The 22,345-nt window shown below is 41.4% G+C and overlaps 1 protein-coding gene across 1 annotated transcript in view; it reads right to left on the reverse strand.

Moving 5' to 3' along the window:
- WDR93 (WD repeat domain 93) overlaps nucleotides 1–22,345 on the reverse strand; it is a 23,790-nt gene continuing 1,445 nt past the window's right edge. The window contains exons 2-16 of the mRNA XM_069984587.1: nucleotides 21,694–22,028; nucleotides 17,697–17,892; nucleotides 17,541–17,605; nucleotides 17,379–17,457; nucleotides 16,398–16,513; nucleotides 14,737–14,821; nucleotides 13,907–14,090; nucleotides 12,333–12,397; nucleotides 11,148–11,234; nucleotides 8,241–8,375; nucleotides 7,956–8,151; nucleotides 7,485–7,545; nucleotides 5,975–6,131; nucleotides 965–1,127; nucleotides 1–874 (exon numbers count right to left, since the gene is read on the reverse strand). Coding sequence (XP_069840688.1) covers nucleotides 772–874; nucleotides 965–1,127; nucleotides 5,975–6,131; nucleotides 7,485–7,545; nucleotides 7,956–8,151; nucleotides 8,241–8,375; nucleotides 11,148–11,234; nucleotides 12,333–12,397; nucleotides 13,907–14,090; nucleotides 14,737–14,821; nucleotides 16,398–16,513; nucleotides 17,379–17,457; nucleotides 17,541–17,605; nucleotides 17,697–17,892; nucleotides 21,694–21,960 — 1,959 coding nt within the window. The 5' untranslated portion in view covers nucleotides 21,961–22,028 and the 3' untranslated portion in view covers nucleotides 1–771. The remainder of the gene's footprint in view (nucleotides 875–964; nucleotides 1,128–5,974; nucleotides 6,132–7,484; nucleotides 7,546–7,955; nucleotides 8,152–8,240; nucleotides 8,376–11,147; nucleotides 11,235–12,332; nucleotides 12,398–13,906; nucleotides 14,091–14,736; nucleotides 14,822–16,397; nucleotides 16,514–17,378; nucleotides 17,458–17,540; nucleotides 17,606–17,696; nucleotides 17,893–21,693; nucleotides 22,029–22,345) is intronic.

Consider the following 22,345-nt stretch of genomic DNA (forward strand, 5'->3'; position numbering starts at 1 on the left):
AGATCAGGGATAAATCTGTCCCAGGATGAATGTTGTGTGTGCACCACGCATGCACGACCTGACTTGCATTTATTCTCTATGGGGCCAACTATTTTAGAGCACTAAATCCACAAATGTTTGGCAGCCCCTAAGAGAATGAATAGAGAGTTGGCCATGTACAACCAATGCGCACCATTCACTCCAGGGACAATTTTGTCCTTGTTCTCTGGATCGGTTGGGGCCCCAGCGGAAGGAGCCCACCGATCAGCTAGTTATTATATGGATAGAAGGTGAGATGAGAAAACCAATTTAAATGTGCTGCTTTTACCCTCACAATTTTAACAATTGTGTTCTTTTTGTTCTTTCTGTATTCCCTACACGTTTTAATGGACAGTGATTAAGTATAAAAAGAGAATTCTCTGCTGGAAATTAGACAGGGGAAGGCACTTTTTTGGACTGTGGTGGATGCAGGTATCAGACCCCTACAGATAAAGAGATTTATGTTACTGCAAATGACAAATGAGCATAAACCATTGATATATAGCACTGCAGTTAAGACTCTAAGCAGGAAAACTCCATTGCAGTACTGAATTCCTGTCTACATCCTCTACAAAGGTCCAAAACACTATTTTAATACAAAAGTTTTATGATGAAGGTGAGCCATAATCTAGAATCTGCTACATGTAAGACTGGGAAACTTGGCATTGGTCCGATATCATCTGGGTAGTTTTCTTTGTCTAATTTAATAAAAATAAATTAAGTTTTAATAGCTTTTGCTCCTCTGCTTCTCCGTCACCTGGTCAGGTTGCTGCTCCGTGTAAAATCGGTGGCCTGTTTTCTAAGAAGTGACCATGATTCTGTTATCTGTTTTTTCCTTTCTGGAAAAGTTTGTAACCTAAAGAAAACATAACGGCACATACAGAGATGGCTACTATTTCCTTCTGATAATTTCATTTATTGTATGTAACATTGTCCATGTACTCACCTCATCTGAAACAATGACTTGCATCTTTCCTCCCAGCGTACACTTTGCGAAGGGAGGACGACCAACTGTTGAGGTTTTACCATAGATTCCAAACCATCCAGACTAAATGCAAATATAGAATTTTCATTGCTCAAAATTTCTCCAGAAACCCTGTTCTCATTTGCTGGAGAATGAAGACAGAGAATGGTAAATATGTTTTATCTTCTGAGGAGCAACATTTACACTTGAGCTGCAATACAAGGTACAGTTGCTGCTGAGTATAGAGCTATGCTGGATAGGAAATGAAAATTAGTGCTGCTGCCCCATCAATCAGCTGATTGCCAGGGGTGTCACTGATCGGATATTGATGACCTATTCTAGAGTCATGAGATGCATACTGCAGAATATAACTATAGCAAAGATTTGGTCATGATTTAGGCTGCAGATTGGCCAGAATCCCCAAAGAGACGCATGGACACATCACTGTTTATGTTTCTGCTCACAGATTCGGGAAAACTTGCACCATGTGAACTACGGTGTGGAATCCCAGTAATGATAACATATTGTGTTATATTATGTTATCTTAGTAATTATAACATATTAACCCCCTCTCACCCAACCCAATACACATTAGCTGGCTAATGCCATGTTCCCCTTGCTGTAACTTCATTAAGTTCCTGCATACGGAGCTGTTAGCACGTTCATGCTGTTACACTGACAGCCCCAGACTGTACTGTGATAGACGACTGGGACGACCAGTCCATGTCACTAAAACTAGAAGCACATCAATCATATTGAGGAAGGGGTCCCTAAATGACGAAACAACTGCTTCTCCATGCTACATTCACTGCTAGAGAACCCAGTGACCTCATTCACGTCCCAGGGATTCCCTGTGTACTTGAAGCTTGCAGGCATGCAGAGAGGTCTCAGATCACTCTGTATATAGATCACTCTGTGTATAGATCACTGGTAACAGAGATTTCATTGAGTGTTACCATTAGTTTACTGCTGATCATCATTGATGTGTTCCTGCTAACCTGAGCCCCTATAGTAATGCATGGGTATTAACTGCTCAGACATTAATATGATCCTATCACAAGTAGGTACATTACCCCATTCATATACAATAAATACCCAGGCTCTATATCAGTGATTTTCAACCTTTTTTGAGCCGCGACACACTTTTTATACTTAAAAAATCCCGGGGCACACCACCAACCAAAATAGAACAAAATGACAGTAAAACAGTACATATTATACATATAGTTAATAATATAGATTCTAAATGTATTTATACTCACTCAGTGTGAAACCTGGGCCAGTTTTTTTCTCCCCCTGTGCTTCTCTCCACCATACTTCTCCCCCCTGCTTCTCTCCTGTGCTTCTCTCCCCCATGCTTCTCTCCTGTGCTTCTCTCCACCATACTTCTCCCCCCTGCTTCTCTCCTGTGCTTCTCTCCCCCCTGCTTCTCTCCTGTGCTTCTCTCCCCCATGCTTCTCTCCACCATACTTCTCCCCCCTGCTTCTCTCCTGTGCTTCTCTCAACCATACTTCTCTCCCCCCTGCTTCTCTCCCCCATCCCCATGTTTCTCTCCCCCCTGCTTCTCTCCCCTGTTTCTCCCCCATCCCCATGTTTCTCTCCCCCATCCCTAGGTTTCTCTCCCCCATCCCCAGGTTTCTCTCCCCCATGCTTCTCTCCCTGTTTCTTCCCCCCCCCCCGTTTCTCCCCCCATGCTTCTCTCCCCCATCCCCAGGTTTCTCTCCCCCATCCCCAGGTTTCTCTCCCCCCCTTCCTCCTCACCTCCTCTGAGATGGTCACCGCTGCTGTCCGCCTCAACTACTGGCCGCCCGTAGGGCCCGGACGTGCTCCTCCAATTAGTGGAGACCGGGAGCATGGTGCGCTGCGGCGGGTTGTAGCACACACGTTGATTGGATGTGTGCATCACGGCCCGCTGCAGCGCACCACGCTCCCGGTCTCCGCTGATTGGATAGAAGGAGCACGTCCGGGCGCTACAGGCGGCTAGTAGGTGAGGCGGACAGCAGCAGCGGGGTGATCTGCAGGGGCACCATAGTTTGGGGAACTTTCCCCGCGGCACTTTCGACCATGTGTCACGGCACACTAGTGTGCCACGGCACACTGGTTGAAAATCACTGCTCTATATGTTCTCTTTACTAGAACATTTCTGTAAGTAGAAATTTATGGTAAAAAAATGGTGTCTTGGTATTATGCAAATGATATCCTAGACCACAGGTGTCAAACTCAGGCTCTCTAGCTGTTACAAAACTACAATTCCCATCATGCCTGGACAGCCAAAGCTAAAGCTTTGGCTGTCCAGGCATGATTGGAATTATAGTTTTGCAACAGCTTGGAGGGCCAGAGTTTGACATTCCTGTCCTAGACAATGAATCAGAATTTTAAAGCTGCATGAACCCACACTGTGTGGTTTTACTCACAGCAACCAATCACAGCTCAGGTTTTATATTTCTTTATATATGAGCTCTGGTAAAATCAAACCTGTGCTGAGATTGGTTGCTGTGGGAAAAAACAGACAGTGTGGGTTAACGCATCAATCTAGGCCAATGTGCATAGATTTCACATCATTATTCTCAAAAGAATTAGATGATTCAGTTTTAGGGTAATTATAATTGACTGGACAAACTATACTACAAAGAGAAAAACACTTTTTTTCCTGTGACTATTATTCCCTCAAAAAAACGTACAAAATAACGGACACTAGGATGCAGACTTTATATAGCTGACAATACTTGGAGCAACCAAGGTCGGAAATCATTCTCATTCTGGCTGTTTAAAGAGGTTCTCCATAGAAACCCCATTGATGGTCCACAGGATAGGCCATCAATAGCTGATTAATAGGGGTCCTAAAAAGCTGTGGCACCGCGAGCATTGGCCTGAAGGTGAGGCTGTGCGGGCTGGGGGTAGACAGTGTCACAGACACACCACTGTGACACTGTCAGGCTAGGTTAAAGGAGGAGTCCAGAAAAAAAAATTATTAAAGTATGGTATTGCACCCCAAAAGTTATACAAATCACCAGTATACACTTATTACAGGAAATGCCTATAAAGTGCTTTTTTCACTGCACCTACTACTGCATCAAGGCTTCACTTCCTGGATAACATGGTGATGTCACGACCCGAGTCCCAGAGCTGTGCGGGCTGTGGCTGCTGGAGAGGATGATGGCAGAGGGACACTGAGGGACACAGGGCACTGGAGGGACATTGAGCAGGGAAAAAAACAGCGTATAAGTGTATATTGGTGATTTGTATAACTTTTGGGGGGCAACACAATACTTTAATAAAAAATTTTGCAGGACTTCTCCTTTAAGGGTACGTTCACACTTACCGGATCCGCAGCTGATTTTCTGCTGCGGATCCGCAGAAGATTTCATTTAAATAACTGAACACAGCATCAAATCTGCACCATCAAATCTGCTGCGGATCTGCTGCAGATCCTGTAGGTGTGAACGCACCCTAAAGATCAATTTTTATGAAGATGGCGGATCACAGGGCAGCGCAGAACAGTAAGTATGTACTGCTCCTGTGATCGGCAATGGGAAACTAACAACTGGGAAACGGATATAAGCATGTCCGTGCTTTCAGTTTCTCTTTAACTACTCAATGAATACATATCCCTGTCAGCCTCAGTAAATATGTTTTTATGCTTTTAATAGTCTTTTATCAGATATTTTATGACTGCTTAAAAGCAGATACAGTAAAAGTAACTATACATTTGCTATCTAAATACAGGGTATTGTTTACAATGAACCCATTCCGATGCTTGTGAATACTGAAGTGATGACATTCATTAGCCCCGTGTCTCTGCACATTATTTATGAAGCTAACCTCTATATCAACAGTCATTGTAATGCACACATCTACATAAGCATCCATTTTTAGATGAAAAGACAATTTGTATAAAATTATATCCTTGCACTCTCTTACATACTGAATCTGTGCAGAGTAAATTGCTTTGTACATAAAAAAATATGGGGCTGTGATTGTGCAGAGGAATTGTATAGATTGTGGCAGGCGTCCAGGATGAGTCTCAAAGGGATATTCTTAGAAGAAGATCAAAAGGTTTCATTTCAGAGAAAAAGAAACAAAGAAATCATTTTAACTGTTAAAATGTTATACAAATGTGACACTGGATATTTTAGGTTAATATATAAACTGCTATACCATCCTCTATAGCAATAAGACATGAAATACAGTCTTTAATTCAGGTAATGACTATATAACATGACTTGGGTGAAATCTATAGTTAACGGGGTTACCCAGGATTAGAGAAATATAGTAATTGTTACAAAAAGAGCATCACGTCTGCCAAAGGATGTGTCTAGTACTGCAGCTCAGCTCCAGTGAAGTGAATGAGGCTGAACTTCAATACCACACACAGCCCACAAACAAGTGTGGTGCTGTTCCTCTAAGAAAGCAGCCATATTTCTAATCCTGGACAGCCCCTTTAAAGTGACACTGTCACCCCCTTTGTGCATTCTGACTTCTCTACACAGGTGTAAAGGGTAAATTTAGCGTTTTTCATACCTTATTTCATATCATACGTCATGGAGCTTGTTCAAGTAAAAAGTGTCCTTTTATCAACGGCAGATTGTATTAAGTGGGCGTGGCCACACGGCATTAGCGCCACTTAGCCCCACCCCCTTGACGTCCATTGGTTGGCCGACGTAAAGGGGGTGGGGTCTAGACCTTTTGGCCAGCCTGTTCCAATGGCCGGCGAGGGGGCGGCCCACTTAACTCAATCTGCAGTTGATAAAAGATGACTTTTTACTTGAACAAGCACCATGACGTATGATATAAAATAAAGTTTGAAAAACGCTAAATTTACCCTTTACACCTGTGTAGAGATGTTAGAATGCACAAAGGAGGTGACAGTGTCACTTTAAAGTCATAATCCTATATCAAAGAGAATAAGAAACAAATAAAAAGTCCTAGTAAAATTAAACTTCAGCACTTAGTTCGCAATCATAGAAACATGTTTCAATGATTATTACTCACCTTTAAGAAAAACAGAGTGTTTTGTTGCATCAAGAACATACACAGGTTGCCAGGGAAAAGCTACTTTATAGGGAAAAGGGAGACCAAACTGGCAAACCAGTTGTCGTTCAGCAATGTCCATAAGCTTCACCATACCACTGCGGTAAAACAGAAGCACCTAAAAAAATAATAATAGATTGTTAATAAACCTATTCCGATATTTTCTATACAACATGCATAGGCATTTTGTATATTCTTGCTTTGCACCTATGGTGTACTATGGTACAAATAACTTTTCTTTAAAGGTCTTTATTAAAAAAAAAAAAAAAAAAGTGTTTATTTTAGCTTTGACAACCTTAGTTGGTGTATATGGTGTAGTTGGTGTATAGTTTGGTGTATAAATGTAATTTTTTCTTTATGACTGTACACAACAAATATGATTCTCTCCAGCAGGCTGCCTTAAATCTGCTCTACTCTCTCTATACAGCCTGTGTAAGATGTCCCTGCCTATAACTACAAAACCAGGGGTATCATTGGGATTAACTACAATGGTAGGGGCATCATGGTGGTTTAACTACAATACTAGGGGCATCAAGGGGCACAATACTTTGCCATGCCCTGGGTGCTGCCAATCCAAGCTACGCCACTACCGTGCACAGCATAACATGGAGTGCAGCAGCCATGTAGTGTAGGGCTCTCGAATGAATTTATCATTTATGTACGAATGTCCCTCAACAGGAATAGGGTTCCTCACTCCTGCTATAGGGGCTCATAACAACATATCTTAAAGACACAATCTAAAGTCAATTGACATTTCAGTATGTATCAAGCATATAGTCTGAGCAAAATTCTTATACAAATAAAACACTGAAACTCTATATAGACGTTGTCCATGGTCAGAGTCAGATTCAAATTTTGGACAAAATGCTTTAAGACAACAGTGCCAAACCCTGCACCTCCATATTGTCCGAACTTACAAAAGCATAATAAGTTTACACACTAGGCCAACCAACCCTATGGAACCTGCACACTTCTATCACTAAGAGAGTTTATGTATCGGACCCAGCATAAAATGGGCATAATTTATAGATAATGATACGGGACGCTAGCGTATAGAGAAACATGCCATGGGATACAGTTAAACATGCAGGCGAAGAACATGACATTCAGATATCGATTGAAGAAGTAGCATATATCAGTTAAAATGGAAAAACATAGGAAAATGACATTCATGTTTATAAAGTAGAAAAGTAAATACCAATATTTATTGAATTATAGGGAACACAAATATATGAGTCATAGGTAAACATAGGAAGACAACCATATTCCGCCATATCCCATGTGAGATACATGCAAACATGGGCGGAATACTAAGACTACTGTATACTCATGGGGTAAAGGAAATAACAGCAAAACATAGAGACTAAAGAACACATAGTAAAATAATGCTAAATCATAGGCACAAAGATGCGATAAAACATGGATGCGTAAAGTTCAGATGAAAGGTTACAGGTAATAAACTAAAACTCACACCATTAGGAAGTGAGGGGTCTGGGGCCACGGCACTTATCAGTTCATCAGAGAAGCCGGCACTATAACAAGAATAAAGACAGAGGGTAATATACCATATTAGGTCTACCTATATATTATACAGCCTCATATACTGTATATAGTGCAGATTACCTCCGTTATGCTGTCTTTATTACCTACTTAGTATTATAAAAAGTGATCCCTATTTAGGAATAATGCATGGAATAGAATGTACAAAGAAACCATTTATAAAAATGAATGCGTTAGAAGCAACTAAACAACCAGTAATTATTACATACAGAGCAATCTACTTATTACCAACCAGTAAGCATAATCATGGATAAAAGTGTAAAACGTGGGACGGATTCTATAGCTTGGAACACACATGTACCGTTATAGCCAACAACTGGCTCACCAAAACCATACACAGGAAGAACGTATTCCATTTATAGACCAGGAGGAGAAGTCTCACCTGTCATGGAGAAGAACAAGGCTGGACTCCTTTCCCCCAGCTGCAGTCATGAGGTAGAGAGACTTATCCGTACACCACACCACAACCTGGGCTCTGGGTAAAGCTGGAGTATCTCCGTTACAAGTTATGTGCTCCAAGAAATAAAAATTACCTAGGGATTTTCCCTCTGGCAGGACAACAACACCTAGTGGGAACCCTGAGAAAGAAAGAAATTTTCAATAAATAAGTACAATAATCTGTGCCAAATAACATAAAAACAGCCCACAAACAAACACAGAAACCCACCAGAATACTTCATATCCCAGATCGTAAGTGTTTCATCTTCAAGGCCAAAAGCGAAGTATGCAGAGCAAGAACTGACTGCTGAGATCCTTATAGGAGCTGCACATGGCCACACCATATCTGGTTTTATGTCACCATCTAAAAAAACAAAATATATAAATTACAGGAGGAAGCAATCTAACCCCTACTAGACCGGACCCATTACCCACCATTATGACCAGACGCATCTGCATTTCTTATATATATAAGATACATAAGGTTTTTATTTATTTGGTTATTTAAACAATTTTTGTGTAATTTCTTTTATGATACATCAGGCTTTCTATTTAAACAGAGGGCCACAGCTGTCTGATACTGTTCTTCTCCGATCTATGCGAAGAAAGGATATGCAAAATAGCTCTCACACCTCTTGAGCAAAGTGATGTCCCTTCAAGTCAAGTATCACTCAATCAAGGAGTCTTAGAACATGGACTGGGGATTTCTATGCCAAGCCAAACAATCTCTCCGATCTATGCAATGCTACATACAGCTAAAAAAAGATAACAACTTTGAAGCTCTAAACTCAGGCTGTCAATCAAGCCTGACTGGCAGGCGGAGGGTGTGAAAATTAAGAAAGCATGAGTCCTCTCTCTGTAAATGCATACCTGTTACAGCTGCTCAAAGTTAATATTTTGGCTTTATGTTGCATTGGCGTGTACAGTTCTCTTCACCTGTCAGGTCCTAGGACTGTATGTAAGGCACCTGGAATCTGACAGGTTTACCATTGGGCCAATGGGCAATATATGACACTGAATGGCTATTCAGAGACATAAGCCAACATAGGACAAAGAGAAAGAGAGACACATTTGTGCAAATACTGGCATCAATCTGACTTGATCTAGTTTGTCAACAGGTACTTTATATTCACAGTAATTATAGTACTGAGAATAAAAAGTTCAACCCAGCACCTTATAGCCTAAATATGATCACAGACTGGCATAGGTACAAATACTCGTCACTGCGGTCAGAATTTATACATGACATTTAGTTGTGAGACTTACGGGTCAGCAGTCTTCAAAAACTGATTTTATTTGTTCTCTTGGGATTCTTTTTACTTTGCAGTAATTGTACTCTACTGTATTATTTGGTTGTACGATATACCTAGCTTAGGGTTTCTACCTTTCTTACTGAACTAAGCTATGGACAGCTGTCAGCACAATACAGTATTGCTGGATTTCTGCATTATCCAGGTCCAACAGAATTACTACTGCATGGTATGGTATGGCAGAGCTTGTCACTAAGCCAGGGCTACAATGTGACTTTTTATAGGGCTATTTAATTGCGGTGGTCACTCAATAGTTGATATCAATCAAGTAGTTCTACAAAATGTTCACAGTGTAGCCATATAGTAATACTGTACATTTAACAAATAAATGCTAAATATTCAGAATTTACTATTGATTCAAATTAGAGACAAACCCAATCTCCTTTGTGGACAGTAATCCTGCAGCTCACAAGATGTTGGATTTCTGTTTTTGAATATTACAACAGTCTGGAAAAGACACTAAGCCATTTTTCTTAAGTATACAGTGGTACCTTGGTCTAAGACTAACTTGGATTGAGAGCGTTTTGCAAGAAAAGTTTTTCAAAATTGTGACTTGGTGAATTGTGACGTGGGGGAGGGGCATGGTCTGCATAGCGGGGTCTACAGCACTGTACTCTGACCCAGGAAGTGTCTCTCACCTTCCAAATCATAGCAAATGCACTTCAGGCTGGGGCTTGCATCAGGGGACAGGACTGTGTAGGTAATCTCTCCATAGCTGTAACCAGGGGAGTAACTAGAAATGGCTGGGCCCCATAGCAAACTTTTGATTGCCCCCCCCCCCCCCCCCCCCCCGACTGACCACTAAACGGTCAAGTGAAGTCATAACTACATAACTGCTAGCTCTGGTCAGGAGTGCTTGCAGTTAAAGGGACATTTGCAAAACCCAGGAGACATTTGCAAATGATGACGGCTCAGGGGGCCCAGTGTATTGCAGGAGCAGGCCATGGGGCCCCCTGATGCAGCGGGCCCCATAGCAGCCGCTATGGCTGCTATAGTGGTAGTTACGCCCCTGGCTGTAACCCCTCTCTCCCCAGACAGAGAGTGCTGCATGTATGTGCCCACATATATCCTGCTCCTTCCTTCATGCTCCCTGCAGTCTCTGTCAGTCCTTGTGTTTCCCATCCTCTCCATTCCTGCTATAATGTGCCTGCACTAAAACTCAGCTATACAAACTGCTGCTATAATGTGCCTGCACTTACACTTAGCTATACACACTGCTGCTATAATGTGCCTGCACTTACACTCCTCCATTTAAACTGCTGTATAGAAAAGTTTCTGTCACTGTCTTCCTGCACAGCTGTCATTCTCACTTCCTGAGTGGTCCAGGCTGAACACACACCCTTCCCTACTGCAGTCAAGTGACCACACAGACCTCTGACAGCAGGCCTGCTTCTCTATTCTAGCCTGTTGTACTACGCTACTGCATTATAGGGGATCTGCAGCTCCATCCTGTATCTACAAACTGCTGCTGTTTTTTCAGGTTTATGCACTTACTATACATTATACTTCACATGCTGATTATACATTATACTCCACGTGTGATTATATGACATATCCAGCTTTCTAAATGTTTGTTTTATTTGTTTTACATGTTATTTAGAATAAAAAATCATTATTTTTGGGGTGTGGAACCAATTGTCTGCATTTCAATAATTTCTTATGGGAAAATTTGTTTTGGTTTAAGAGTGATTTGGATTACAAGCACAGTCCCGGAACGAATTATGCTCATAATCCAAGGCACCACTGTACATACAAATGGTTCTGCCAAGCAACTGCTATTTTACTTTCGGTTTTACATACAGAAAACCCATATTCAGTATAGTTACCTGTTTTGTCCTTTGTCTGTTTGCCCAGTAGATACATGAGATGATTATGGCATGCATCCCAGTGCACGAGTATGGCATTAGGTAGAGCTACAAAAAGAAACAACACTCAGAATTGGATCATCTGTATTACCCAAAAGTCCATAATACTGAATAGTAGGTTGAGGTGTTGTTGCCATCTAGTGGCCATGAGTGATATTTACAGACCAAAACTGTAAACTGTAAGGCTATGTTCACATTTTGTATGAGACCGGCCGTTCTGTGACCCGGTCTCAGATAAGAACATCCTTGCCGGTACTGCAGTACCGGCCGGATGATCTTTAGCGCCGCAGAGTTCTGAAGCAGGTGCATCCGTGCGCGCCCGCATCAGAACTCCCCACTGCACACTATGGACCGAGCGGCCGGAGCTGCTTACTCCACAGTGCGCACTGACAAGGCTTTCTGCGGCCACTATTCACTGAATAGCGGCCACAGAAAACTGACATGTGAGTTTTCTACGGCGCCGCTAGAGATCGCAGGCGGAGCATATACTATGTGTATACGCTCCGGCCAGGATTCCATAGAGGCCAGGTCACGTGTATTTTCGTATAAATCACGTGCGTTGTTGCAATCATTAACAACGGCCGTACTTTTACGAAAATATGCATTGTGTGAACATGGCCTAAGGGTGCCTTTACACTGAGAGATTTATCTGACAGATTTTAGAAGCCAAAGCCAGGAACAGACTATAAACAGGGAACAGGTCATAAAGGAAAGACTGAGATGTCTCCTATTTTCAGATCTATTCCTGGCTTTGGCTTCAAAAATTTGTCAGATAAATCTCTCTGTGTAAAGGCACCCAGATGCTGGTTTATCCTAAGTGTGATAGATGCACATTTCTACAGTTGAATCAGGAAGGCACGTCCTGGCCTGATCGCGTTACACCTACACAACTGTAATATTTCCGTTTCTGCACTATTTGTGCCCTTCTTTAAAGACTTATTACATGTGATTGTTTTAGATCACTGATCTGCACAGTGATCTGGATCCTTACAAGGTCTCCATGGCAAGGCTGATAGGAAGTAACACAGATAGGAAGTGTTGTCAGGTGGACATAGAGTAAAGAAGCTGAAGAGTTCAGGCCTGTAAGTACTGACGACTAAGCAAAGAAATAACCTATAAAAACATGTTTTATTACTGTAGACTTACCTATATTCGCATGCTCTGAATCTCTGCGCAATTTATTATGGTGGACAAAATGAAACATGGTGTACCTAATAAAGAAGATTTTTTTCAGTTCTTACTTTAGTTACTTTATGTAGTTTAATTACTTTATGTAGTATGTGCACACTTCATACTAGCTGCAACAAACAAATAATAGAGAAAAATACAGAAACAACAAAGCTAAATTTTATTATGGGACTGCATTGTCTGTGTACCTGAAAGGGAATGTGCCTTCAAAATTGATAAAATTGAGCTTTATGTTAAAAATATTTTAAAAATATACTTTTACTCATTTTTTATTTTACTATCCAAATAACTCTGAAAAGTAGCATTTTTATTCTCGTCACTAGGCCTGAAACTAAGCTCAGATTATATTTGCAGTACAAAAAAAGAACAATGACAGCCAAAACTGAACACCACACAAAAAAAAAAGAAAAACCCGTTCAAAAATGGGCTGGGAGCAACTCAATAAGGTCCTGGTAAGTTGTCGCCATGACTGGTGTTAAAAAGTTATACAAATTTGTAAATTACTTCTATTTAAAAATCTTCAGTCTTCCAGTACTTATCAGCTGCTGTATGTCCTGCAGGAAGTAGATTTCTTTCCAGTCTTACATACTTCTGACTGCTGTTACCTCTGTCCATAACAGAAACTGTCCAGATCAGTAGCAAATCCCCATAGAAAAGCTTTCCTGCTCTGGATAGTTACTGTCATAAATAGAGGTGGCAGCAGAAAGCACTGTGTCAGGGCCCTTGCACACTGAGAAAATCACGCAGATAACATGTTGCAGATTCCGTCGCTCACCCACACACACGGCTCCCGCTTAATGTTCCGGTGGTCCCATAGGCTCTATTCTATGGTCTGGCAGATTCCATCGTCTGCCCAAAGTAGTGACATGTAAATTCTTTGGGTGGATGGTGGAATCTACCCAACCATAGAATGGAGTCTATGGGACAGGCACATCTGTGGCAATTTATCCGCGTGATTTCCTCGGTATGCAAAGGCCCTCAGAGTGGAAAGAAAACTCCACTTCCTGCAGGACATACAGCAGCTTGAAGACTTGAGGTTTTAAAATAGAAGTAAATTACAAATCTGTATAACTTTTTGACACTAGTTGATTTAAAAACATTTTTTTTTTTCTTGAAGCTGTTCCACTGTATTGTGCTTCACCCTTGTGCACCTTCATAGCCGACATTCACCTCACACATCAATGGCATGTGGTGCTCCAGTTTTCATGTCACTTATTTGTAATGGTGCCATTTGGCCAATCACAATATACTTTCACTACAGCAACAGACGAACAGTTGACAAACTACGCAGTTTCAGAAATACTGCCATCCCGAAAGACAATAATCATCCCTTTTTCCCTTGTGAGAGCAATAAACAATTTAAGTGCAGACAGCCTATCACACACCTATTATACTGAAGCACCAGAGCATCTGCAGATGGCAAGAGGGTCACATGCAAGGGGACTGAGAACCACGTATGGCTTTCAAGCCCCTGGTCTAGAAGTAAAGATGTACTGTACATCATGTATTCTCCTGTCTGTCATCTGATTTACCTTGACATCCTTAATTCCTCTGTGCTTGGTAAGTCTAACCTCAGATAGTTTTCATACATTCCCATAAATATTGAATCTTGTTCATCCCATTGATGAGACGTGATCAAGTGATTCTGCCCAGTACCAAACACACCGCTCTCTTCATTCTTTTGCACTGCGTCCTGTGCACTTCTGAAGATGCTGCCTAAGTGACAAAAAGTGAATAAAATGTATGCTAAACACTACATAAAGGTTTAATACTGTGAAACCTCATCAAAAGCAAACCTTTTTGAGAAGACCTGATTTCATGTGACAGACGTTCAGCCCACCATACATTAGGCATAGAGGCCTTTTTCTTCAAGACGACCACCCCCATAGAAGATCACTTCTCAATTTTTTATTTTATTTTATTTATTTATTTATTTATTTTGGGGGGGGGCCACGCACAGCGCCATCTATTCCGGGTAACTAGCCCAGCCTGAAGCACTGGAGGTGGGCCTGTCCGCCCCAGTGTGACGAAACCCCCTTCCCTCTGTGACGCGGCTACATTTATTCTAATGACGCTGCATCATAGAGGGGAGGACAGAAAGTCACACTGGGGGTGGGCGGGCCCACCTCCAGTGCTTCAGCCCGGACCAGTGACCGGGAATAGACCGGCGCTGTGCGTGGGAACTAGGCAGCGGTTTAAAACGGACCGCAGCACCAGCATCCCCTCGCCAGTGCCAGTCTATTGATGTAAAGATCTTAAACCGATGTACCTGCTGGTACATTTGTTTTAAAGGAAGAATCCCCAGTGTAGATATAACTTATAAGGGGTTACTGTATACCCAACAGAGTTCACAGTATTTTACCTGTAAGTGGTTTAGGCGGCCTAATCTTCATTACAAGTGCTGGTTGTGTTATCTTTTGATCGGTGATAGCAGGCATACTTGCTGACTGTGAGGCACAAATAAATGTTACTTGTCAGAGCGAGTATAAACTGCATTAAAAGTTATAAATCAGTAACTGAGCTGTACATAAATCACACCCAATGTAAGAAGCAAATCTGAACGATGACAGATTAGAACTTCCCAGGCTTGTAAACAATTACAGCTGACAATTTAGCATCTCTGAAAGCTTCATTGACTGTACCTTTCAAAATCTGAAAGCCAATAATTCTCATTCAGTAAAATCTCTGACAAGCATATGTGCTCTGCTAAATAAGCCAATTTAACCCATTATGTATAGTTGATTGCCCTTTCACATTTTATTTTTCCCAAATGCTCATTTTCCACAGCGCCAGCCACCCACTGCCGAGCTACATGACTTGGACAATTTGGGATGGACCCGCTTTCCCTTAAAATAACCCCATATACAGTAAACATTGACAGTTTAATAAATGCACAAAACTAATTTTGATGTCAAAATAGCCACAGCTTTATTTAAATCACATAACTAAAACAATCACAGGAGTAAGGTAAAGTGCTAGACCGATGAATACTGGGAGATACACAGCTGTCTGACATACTGTATAGTACCTGGCCAAACAGCAGTAAAGGGCAGGCACGCTCTGGCTTGTCATTTTAGCAGAGCCTACTAAAGATCCTCAGCCTATTCACCACCATGAGGTTTAACATTCGGATATATTTAATACTGCATTAAGCGCCCCACTTACTGTGTAAAATAAAGCGTGAAAAACATTTGGACTCGCTCCAGCTCAATCAATGCTTGATTTCATATCAGATAAAATGCAGATGCTTTTTGGGCTGGCTAGCCCTAATGGTGCTTTTACACAGACAGATTTATCTGACAGATTTTTTAAGCCAAAGCCAGGAATGGATTTGAAAAGAGGAGAAATCTCAGTCTCTCCTTGACCTGTTCCTTGTTTATAGTCTGTTACTGGCTTTGGCTTCAAAGATCTGTCAGACAAATCTGTCTGTGTAAACGCACCATTAATCATGGCTCTGTAGTGGCCTTCAATCTGTGGTATATTCCATCAGGCCAGTAAAGATTTCACCAACCAATGGGCAAATATAAACCAGATGTGTTTTCATGCAGGGTGTATAATCCATTCGCTGCACTATCCGCACGTGTTATACAATCTGGCCACTAGATGTCACATTGTATAACACACTTTATACTACACAGTTAGTGCAATAATAAATATATCTGTATTTCACATATATTGGCAGCACAGGACTGGCAAACGGCAGGTACTGCAAGCAAAGCATCGTGTATAGACCTTCACCTTTTAGGTCTAGGGTCCACTTTTGAGGTTTAAGATTCTCTTATACACTCACATATGGTGCTACGCAGGTCCACCTACTTTACTTTGTCAAGAACGATAGACAAACAGAAGTACCATAGGTAAGAAGAAAAACAGCTAGTAAATTTATACGGCTATATTTTCTAAAGCAAAAACAAATAATTATAATAGATTCTTGGACAACCCCTTCAAAGTGTCTAATAATAACCTAAATGTCTGGTTCTGGGAGGTTTACCAATACCATTCTTATTATGTCAATGCACTGACCTGGGTGTCTGATGGTGATATGTTTCCTGCAAGCTGAGCAATCTTAGAAGATTCCAGTTCCTTTAACCAGATTTCCTTTGGCAGCTTATACACCTCCAGACAGCTATCCTCCACACCTGAGGAAAATAGACTGATATTTTAGTGCAGTATACCAAGAGTTTAATATAATATGGTATCATATTATCTGAACAAAATTAAAAAGTGCTATGCCTATTGAATGTTCACTGCGTGGAAAGTAAAAGTCAGGGTTAGGCTACATTCATGCTGCAGTTAACATTTTACATTGATAAAATGTGCAATAGGTTTCTTAGGTTCTAAAGCTGTTGTCTGGGGACTAATCTTTATGTGTAAATGTGGCCAGGATGGGATAAAAGAAATGCAAATGTACTTATTCCCTGCCACCACAGTTCAACAGTGCCTTGATCACTGCTCATCACAGATCTCAACTTCACTGCAAGGAAGTGTCGCCTCTGCCATCTGGGTTACAGGGAACATCCTTGTGTTGAGATAGAAATCAGGAAGTGCTGAGCAGCACTCCCAGGCATCAGAATGACAGCAGTCAGGTATCAGGGCATACAACTACACATAGTTTTATTATTTTATCTCAGCCAGTTCACGTTTACACAAAAGAACTAGTCCACCTTAAAGAGAAGGTCACTTTTGCAAACATAATACATGTAAAATACATCTAAATTAAGAAATCATCTTTGTTGTTTTGTGTCTACAGTTCTTGCATACTCTGTAGTTTAATCTTGCAGTCAGGTTTCCTTCCCCTTATATCTTAGTAATACATTTTGTAAATTAGCAAAAAGAGAATATGACAACAGGTTTTGACTAAAAAGAGTCGGTTTGTAGTTTGTACACGTAGGTCTCCAAAGGTGCTAGAGGCGCGAAACACTTGTTTTTTTTTTGTTGTTCTGGCCATCTGTAAGCTTGCTTTATTTTAGATGCACTACAACTATAATTTTATACTGTACCCACCTTCGAAAAGAATGCAAGCATAATCCCCTCCTTGGGACAGCTGGAAGGTTATGCAGTTGGTCCTCTTACTTATGTCTTCCTGCGAAAAAAACATTACATATACAATTGTGGCAGATGGTTTCCTCCAGAACACTCTGTTTTCTTTTTTATAAGGGATCTTACCGGCTCATTAAAGGTTTTTACAAAACTGAGGTTTTCATCAGAAAAATAAAAGAGACGAGAAATACCTGCAGAAAAAGAGAAGCGAGATGAGCACATCCTCCATCTACATGAATGGGAGTGATGCATGTAATGTGTCTATGAATGCAGATACGTTACCCATGTCATCCACTGTGCTGACAAAGTAGACTTGGTTCTGCACCTGGCACACATTGAGGGTACAGATTTCTACTTTACTGGCCTCCCAACCACAAATCCAATCCTGATCAGTTAAGCTGAACACTGCCAGTCCCTCGAAGAGACCCACAAATAAATACGAGCCTCCAACAGCCATACAGTTAACTCTTTTGGACACCTAGTAATGTACAAAGAGAATACAAGGTTGAGTGGTTAATGAAGAAAAATGCATTCCAATGGATATAGCATCTTCAAAGGCATAGTTCTTTCTCTAGGAAAAAGACCAGTACTGCCTAGTCTGAGATTAAAGACAAACCTGGCTCCTCTCAAAGTGGAGGATAAGTATGACATATGATAGTATAAGCACATGTAAACAATGAAGAGGCTACAGTACTAAGCTCAAATACTGCAACCTCTTCAAACGTTGATCAATTGGAGTACTGAGCATCGGACCCCCAGTGATCTAATATTAATAGATAGCCAATCAATTTTTATAACCATTTCAGTCTTCAATAGTCTTCTTAGGGGATATCTATTTTGTTATCCATCATATGTCCATATTATTGGAAAATATCATACTCTAGAGCAGTGTTACATAACCAGCATGTCCCTTCAACTGCAATTTCCAGTCTTTGGCTCTCTGGGCATGAAGGGAGTTATAGTTCTGCAACAGCTGGAGAGCCACTTGTTGGGGAACATTGCTCTATAATATAAAATCTAGGTGAGAACATACAGGTACATAAGTGTAACATCTCATTAGATCAACATTTTACTTTCAAGACAGGACTACTAGTGTATAGAATGCACTTAATGTCACATACAGTACTTTTGGTAGAATGCTTCCATACTAGGTGAGATCTTACCAAAGTTATTGCTTAAATATAGGATTTTTTTTTTCTCTCAATTTCTGAAAAAAAGTTGTTTCTGTGGACCTGGGTAGAACAGGGGCATGTGCACATGGGAATAATTCACACCCGTGAAAGGGCAGCATGAGCAGCATGAGGGAGATCACTCCTGAAGCTCCTGCTGGCTTTAGTAGGAGATTTAGTGTATAACCATGCATTCTTTTCTACGTGGTTCCCAGTCTCCCATTGAAGGCAATGGGAGTAGGATTTTTGACTGTGATACTGTAGTTGTAGTTGTGAACTATTGATGCCCGAGTTGGTTGCTAATGTTAGGTGACTAAAAGTGTATTATGGTTCACTGGCTACTAAAGGCAACTCTGATGAACCTATAAAAAATTATATCAAGGCAGAGCCAAACAAATAGAAGGGAAGACAGAAAACAAATTACTTTTATAAGGTTATTCTCCTCTCATAAAAACAGGGCATTATGCAGGTCCCTGAGGTCAGACTCCACAGATCCAGAAAATTAAGGGGCCATGGTGCTGATTCTGCTCTAGGGCCCAATCAGTCTTTCCCTCCATATATGGGGCTAGCCAGATATCCCTCCAGGAAGGGGTATTTTGTATATCTGTATTTCCCAGGGAGCAATGTACCTAGGATTTCACTGTATTGAGTGCTTCAACCAACAGCTAACAGTGTTTTCTTTGGCTGGTCTCCCTGAGATCAGCGATCTGCTTCTCTTATGGCTCTACTAGGCATTGCTCCCACCTAGCCAGAATCCTGCTCCACACTGATGTGGGGCAACACCATGAAACAGCTGTCTGTGGATGGATACCTGGCCTTGGCTTTCCCTTGCCATTACACTGACTTATAGGGACACTTAATATGGTGGTTTTCCTACAGGAGCCACCCCTTGGCTGGGTAATTCCTGGATGGATATCTTAGGGCTGGGCGGTATACCGTCAAAATACCGATACCGTCACTGGCGTCGGTTAACCGACCTCAACTCTGCCAGGACGGTATCTGCGGTATTCCCCCCCCCCCCCCCCCCTCACCCGGCAGCCGCATGCTCTGCTCTCCTCAGATCTCCCTCGCTGATCCTCCGATTCACCTCCCAATCACAGCCAGGGAGCACATATGCAAGGTATGGAAGATCCTGCTGCGGGGGCTGAAGAGGAACACTCTGACAGGCTGCGCACAGGCGTGCTGTGTGCTCAGCGCTGCTGATGCTGCTGCTGCCCGGCCGGCTCACTTCTCCTAGCTTCTCTGGAAGCTGCACAGTGAGCCCTGCCCCCCCCCCTCCTCCTCCCACACATACAGTGGCTGCAGGGGGTCAGCTAAACGTCAGCACATCCTGTCTCCCATGGGCACCGCACTCTCTCCCGCACAGGAGTCCTCGGCGCCCCGTAATCTTTTGATCTTGTTCTGGAAGCAGCCATGTGTGACGCTCAGCCCGGGACACAGATATATGTGCTACACCGACACTGAGTGACAGGGGCCGAGGATTCCTGTGCGGGAGAGAGAGAGCGGTGCCGGTGGAAGCAAGGAGGTGCCGACCTATACCTGACCCCAACTGTATGTGCGGGAGAGGGGGGGCAGGGCAGCATGTGACAGTGACTGGGGGCAGAGAGAGAGATAGAGAGAGTGATGGATAGATAGGAGATAGATAGATAGATAGATAGATAGATAGATAGATAGATAGGAGTCCTATCTATCTATCTATCTATCTATCTATCTACCCAGTGTGTATATATTATATTATAATATATATATATATATATATATATATATATATATATATATATATATATAGACGGACAGACAGGAGATAGATAGATAATAAATAGTAGATAGATAGAAGACAAGTAGATAGATATATTATAGAGAATCCACAGCACCTTTGAGTAAGCGGAGAAAAAAATCTGTGATTTATTTCTTTAAAGCCTAGTGCAAATAGATAGATAGATAGGAGTTCTATCTATCTATCTATCTATCTATCTATCTCCTGTCTGTATGTGTATGTATATGTATGTATGTATGTATATATATATATATATATATATATATATATATATATATATATATATATATATATATATATACACACACACACATGCTGTATAGATAGATAGATAGATATAGCTAACAATATAGGCAGCACACTAAACGAACTGTGGGTGCCAGCAGACGAATCCCAGACCTTTTGACCAAGTAAGCTAGTAAAAAAATACTCTGCAGCACTCCGATGGCAATACAAACGTGAAAACGTGAATTTATTCCATATAACAATGTGCAGCAAACTTCACAAGTAATGTATGACATTTTGGCGTCTTCTATGCCATTTTCAAGTGCTACTTGAAAATGGCGTAGGAGATGCCAAAACATTGTGTATTACTTGTGAAGTTTGCTGCACATTGTTATATGGAATAAATCCACGTTTGTATAACCATTGGAAAATAGGGTTTTCAAAAGAGGTGTGGCTTTTAAAAGGGGCGTGTCATAATTATCGTTCAATTTATCGTTACCGCGACGACATGTATGATAAACCGCGATATTGATTTAGGCCATTATCGCCCAGCCCTAGGATATCTGGCTAGTCCTGTGTTCTGAGACACTTAAATGAGGTTCCACAGACTCTTTTATGCATATTCGGATTTCCCAGGGAGCAATGCATCTAGGATTTCACTGTATTGAGCGTTTTAACCAGAGTCTGACAGTGTTATCTTTGGCTGTTCTCCCTGAGATCAGTGATCTGTTTCCTATATATTCCCCTCTATATGGCACCCGATCAGCCACTGTGCAGTGAATGGGGGAGTGCTGCAGCTCCCTTCAGAGCTGTTTGTCTAGAAGCACAGAATTAGCATTGTGACCCTGTCTGTTTCACAATTGGTGGGGACCCCTTTAAAATGACCAGATATTTTTTTTTGCTGTCACCAAGATGTGACTGACTGTGTTACTATTTTATGTGTTTCTAGTAAATTTTCTATGCAACTGCATCATTTTGTGCAGGCTTACCACAGTCCTTCCTATAGAGACACACGCAGTACTGAGAAAACGAGCATACATATGATGGAAAACTGAAACAATGTTAAAAGAGGGTGTCAGTATTTAAATACATGTACCCTGGTCCTTACATGGATTTCAGTAGTTGGCTGCAGAATATTCATTTTTGCTTTGAGTTTCTCTGCTTCCCGGTTTTGCTGCCGTAGGTTGATCTCTTGCACAGTCTGGTCAATGAGACGTTCCACTACTTTGGCGATCATCCTGTATGGCTGTGGTAGACAGTCTCTTGACTGGTCTGGATCCCTCAAAAAATAATCTTCTTCTTGTTCTTCATTGACCCAGTCTTTCTCAGATCCTGGAGGAATTTCTAATGGCCCCTTTCTTATGTACACAGGCATGGTGCAGGCTCTGGTAAGTGAAGGCACAATATCTGTAAGCTGATTTCTTCTCAGATTTACCTGAAGAGCTGATGACAAAGAAATAGAGACGAAAATGTTTGTATGGTTATAACTATTAGCATTGCAATAGATTGCTTATGCTTCATGGTTTATACAAGTGGTGATATACTGTACATCTATACTGTATAACAGTGCTTCAACAGTAAATCAGAAGCCACATGCGGAACCTGAGCTGTTGGCAGCACCAAGTACTGTTGTGTCCTGGTGGCATCAAGTTTATAGCTTTAAAGGGGTTGTCTGAATTACTCATTACTTTTCTTACAGTCCAATATGTTATAAAATAAAAAATATTAATGCTTTCAGCAGAAAAAAAAATGCTCATTTT

Source organism: Dendropsophus ebraccatus, chromosome 1, assembly GCF_027789765.1.
Source record: "Dendropsophus ebraccatus isolate aDenEbr1 chromosome 1, aDenEbr1.pat, whole genome shotgun sequence".
In the NCBI taxonomy this organism is placed as follows: Eukaryota; Metazoa; Chordata; class Amphibia; order Anura; family Hylidae; genus Dendropsophus; species Dendropsophus ebraccatus.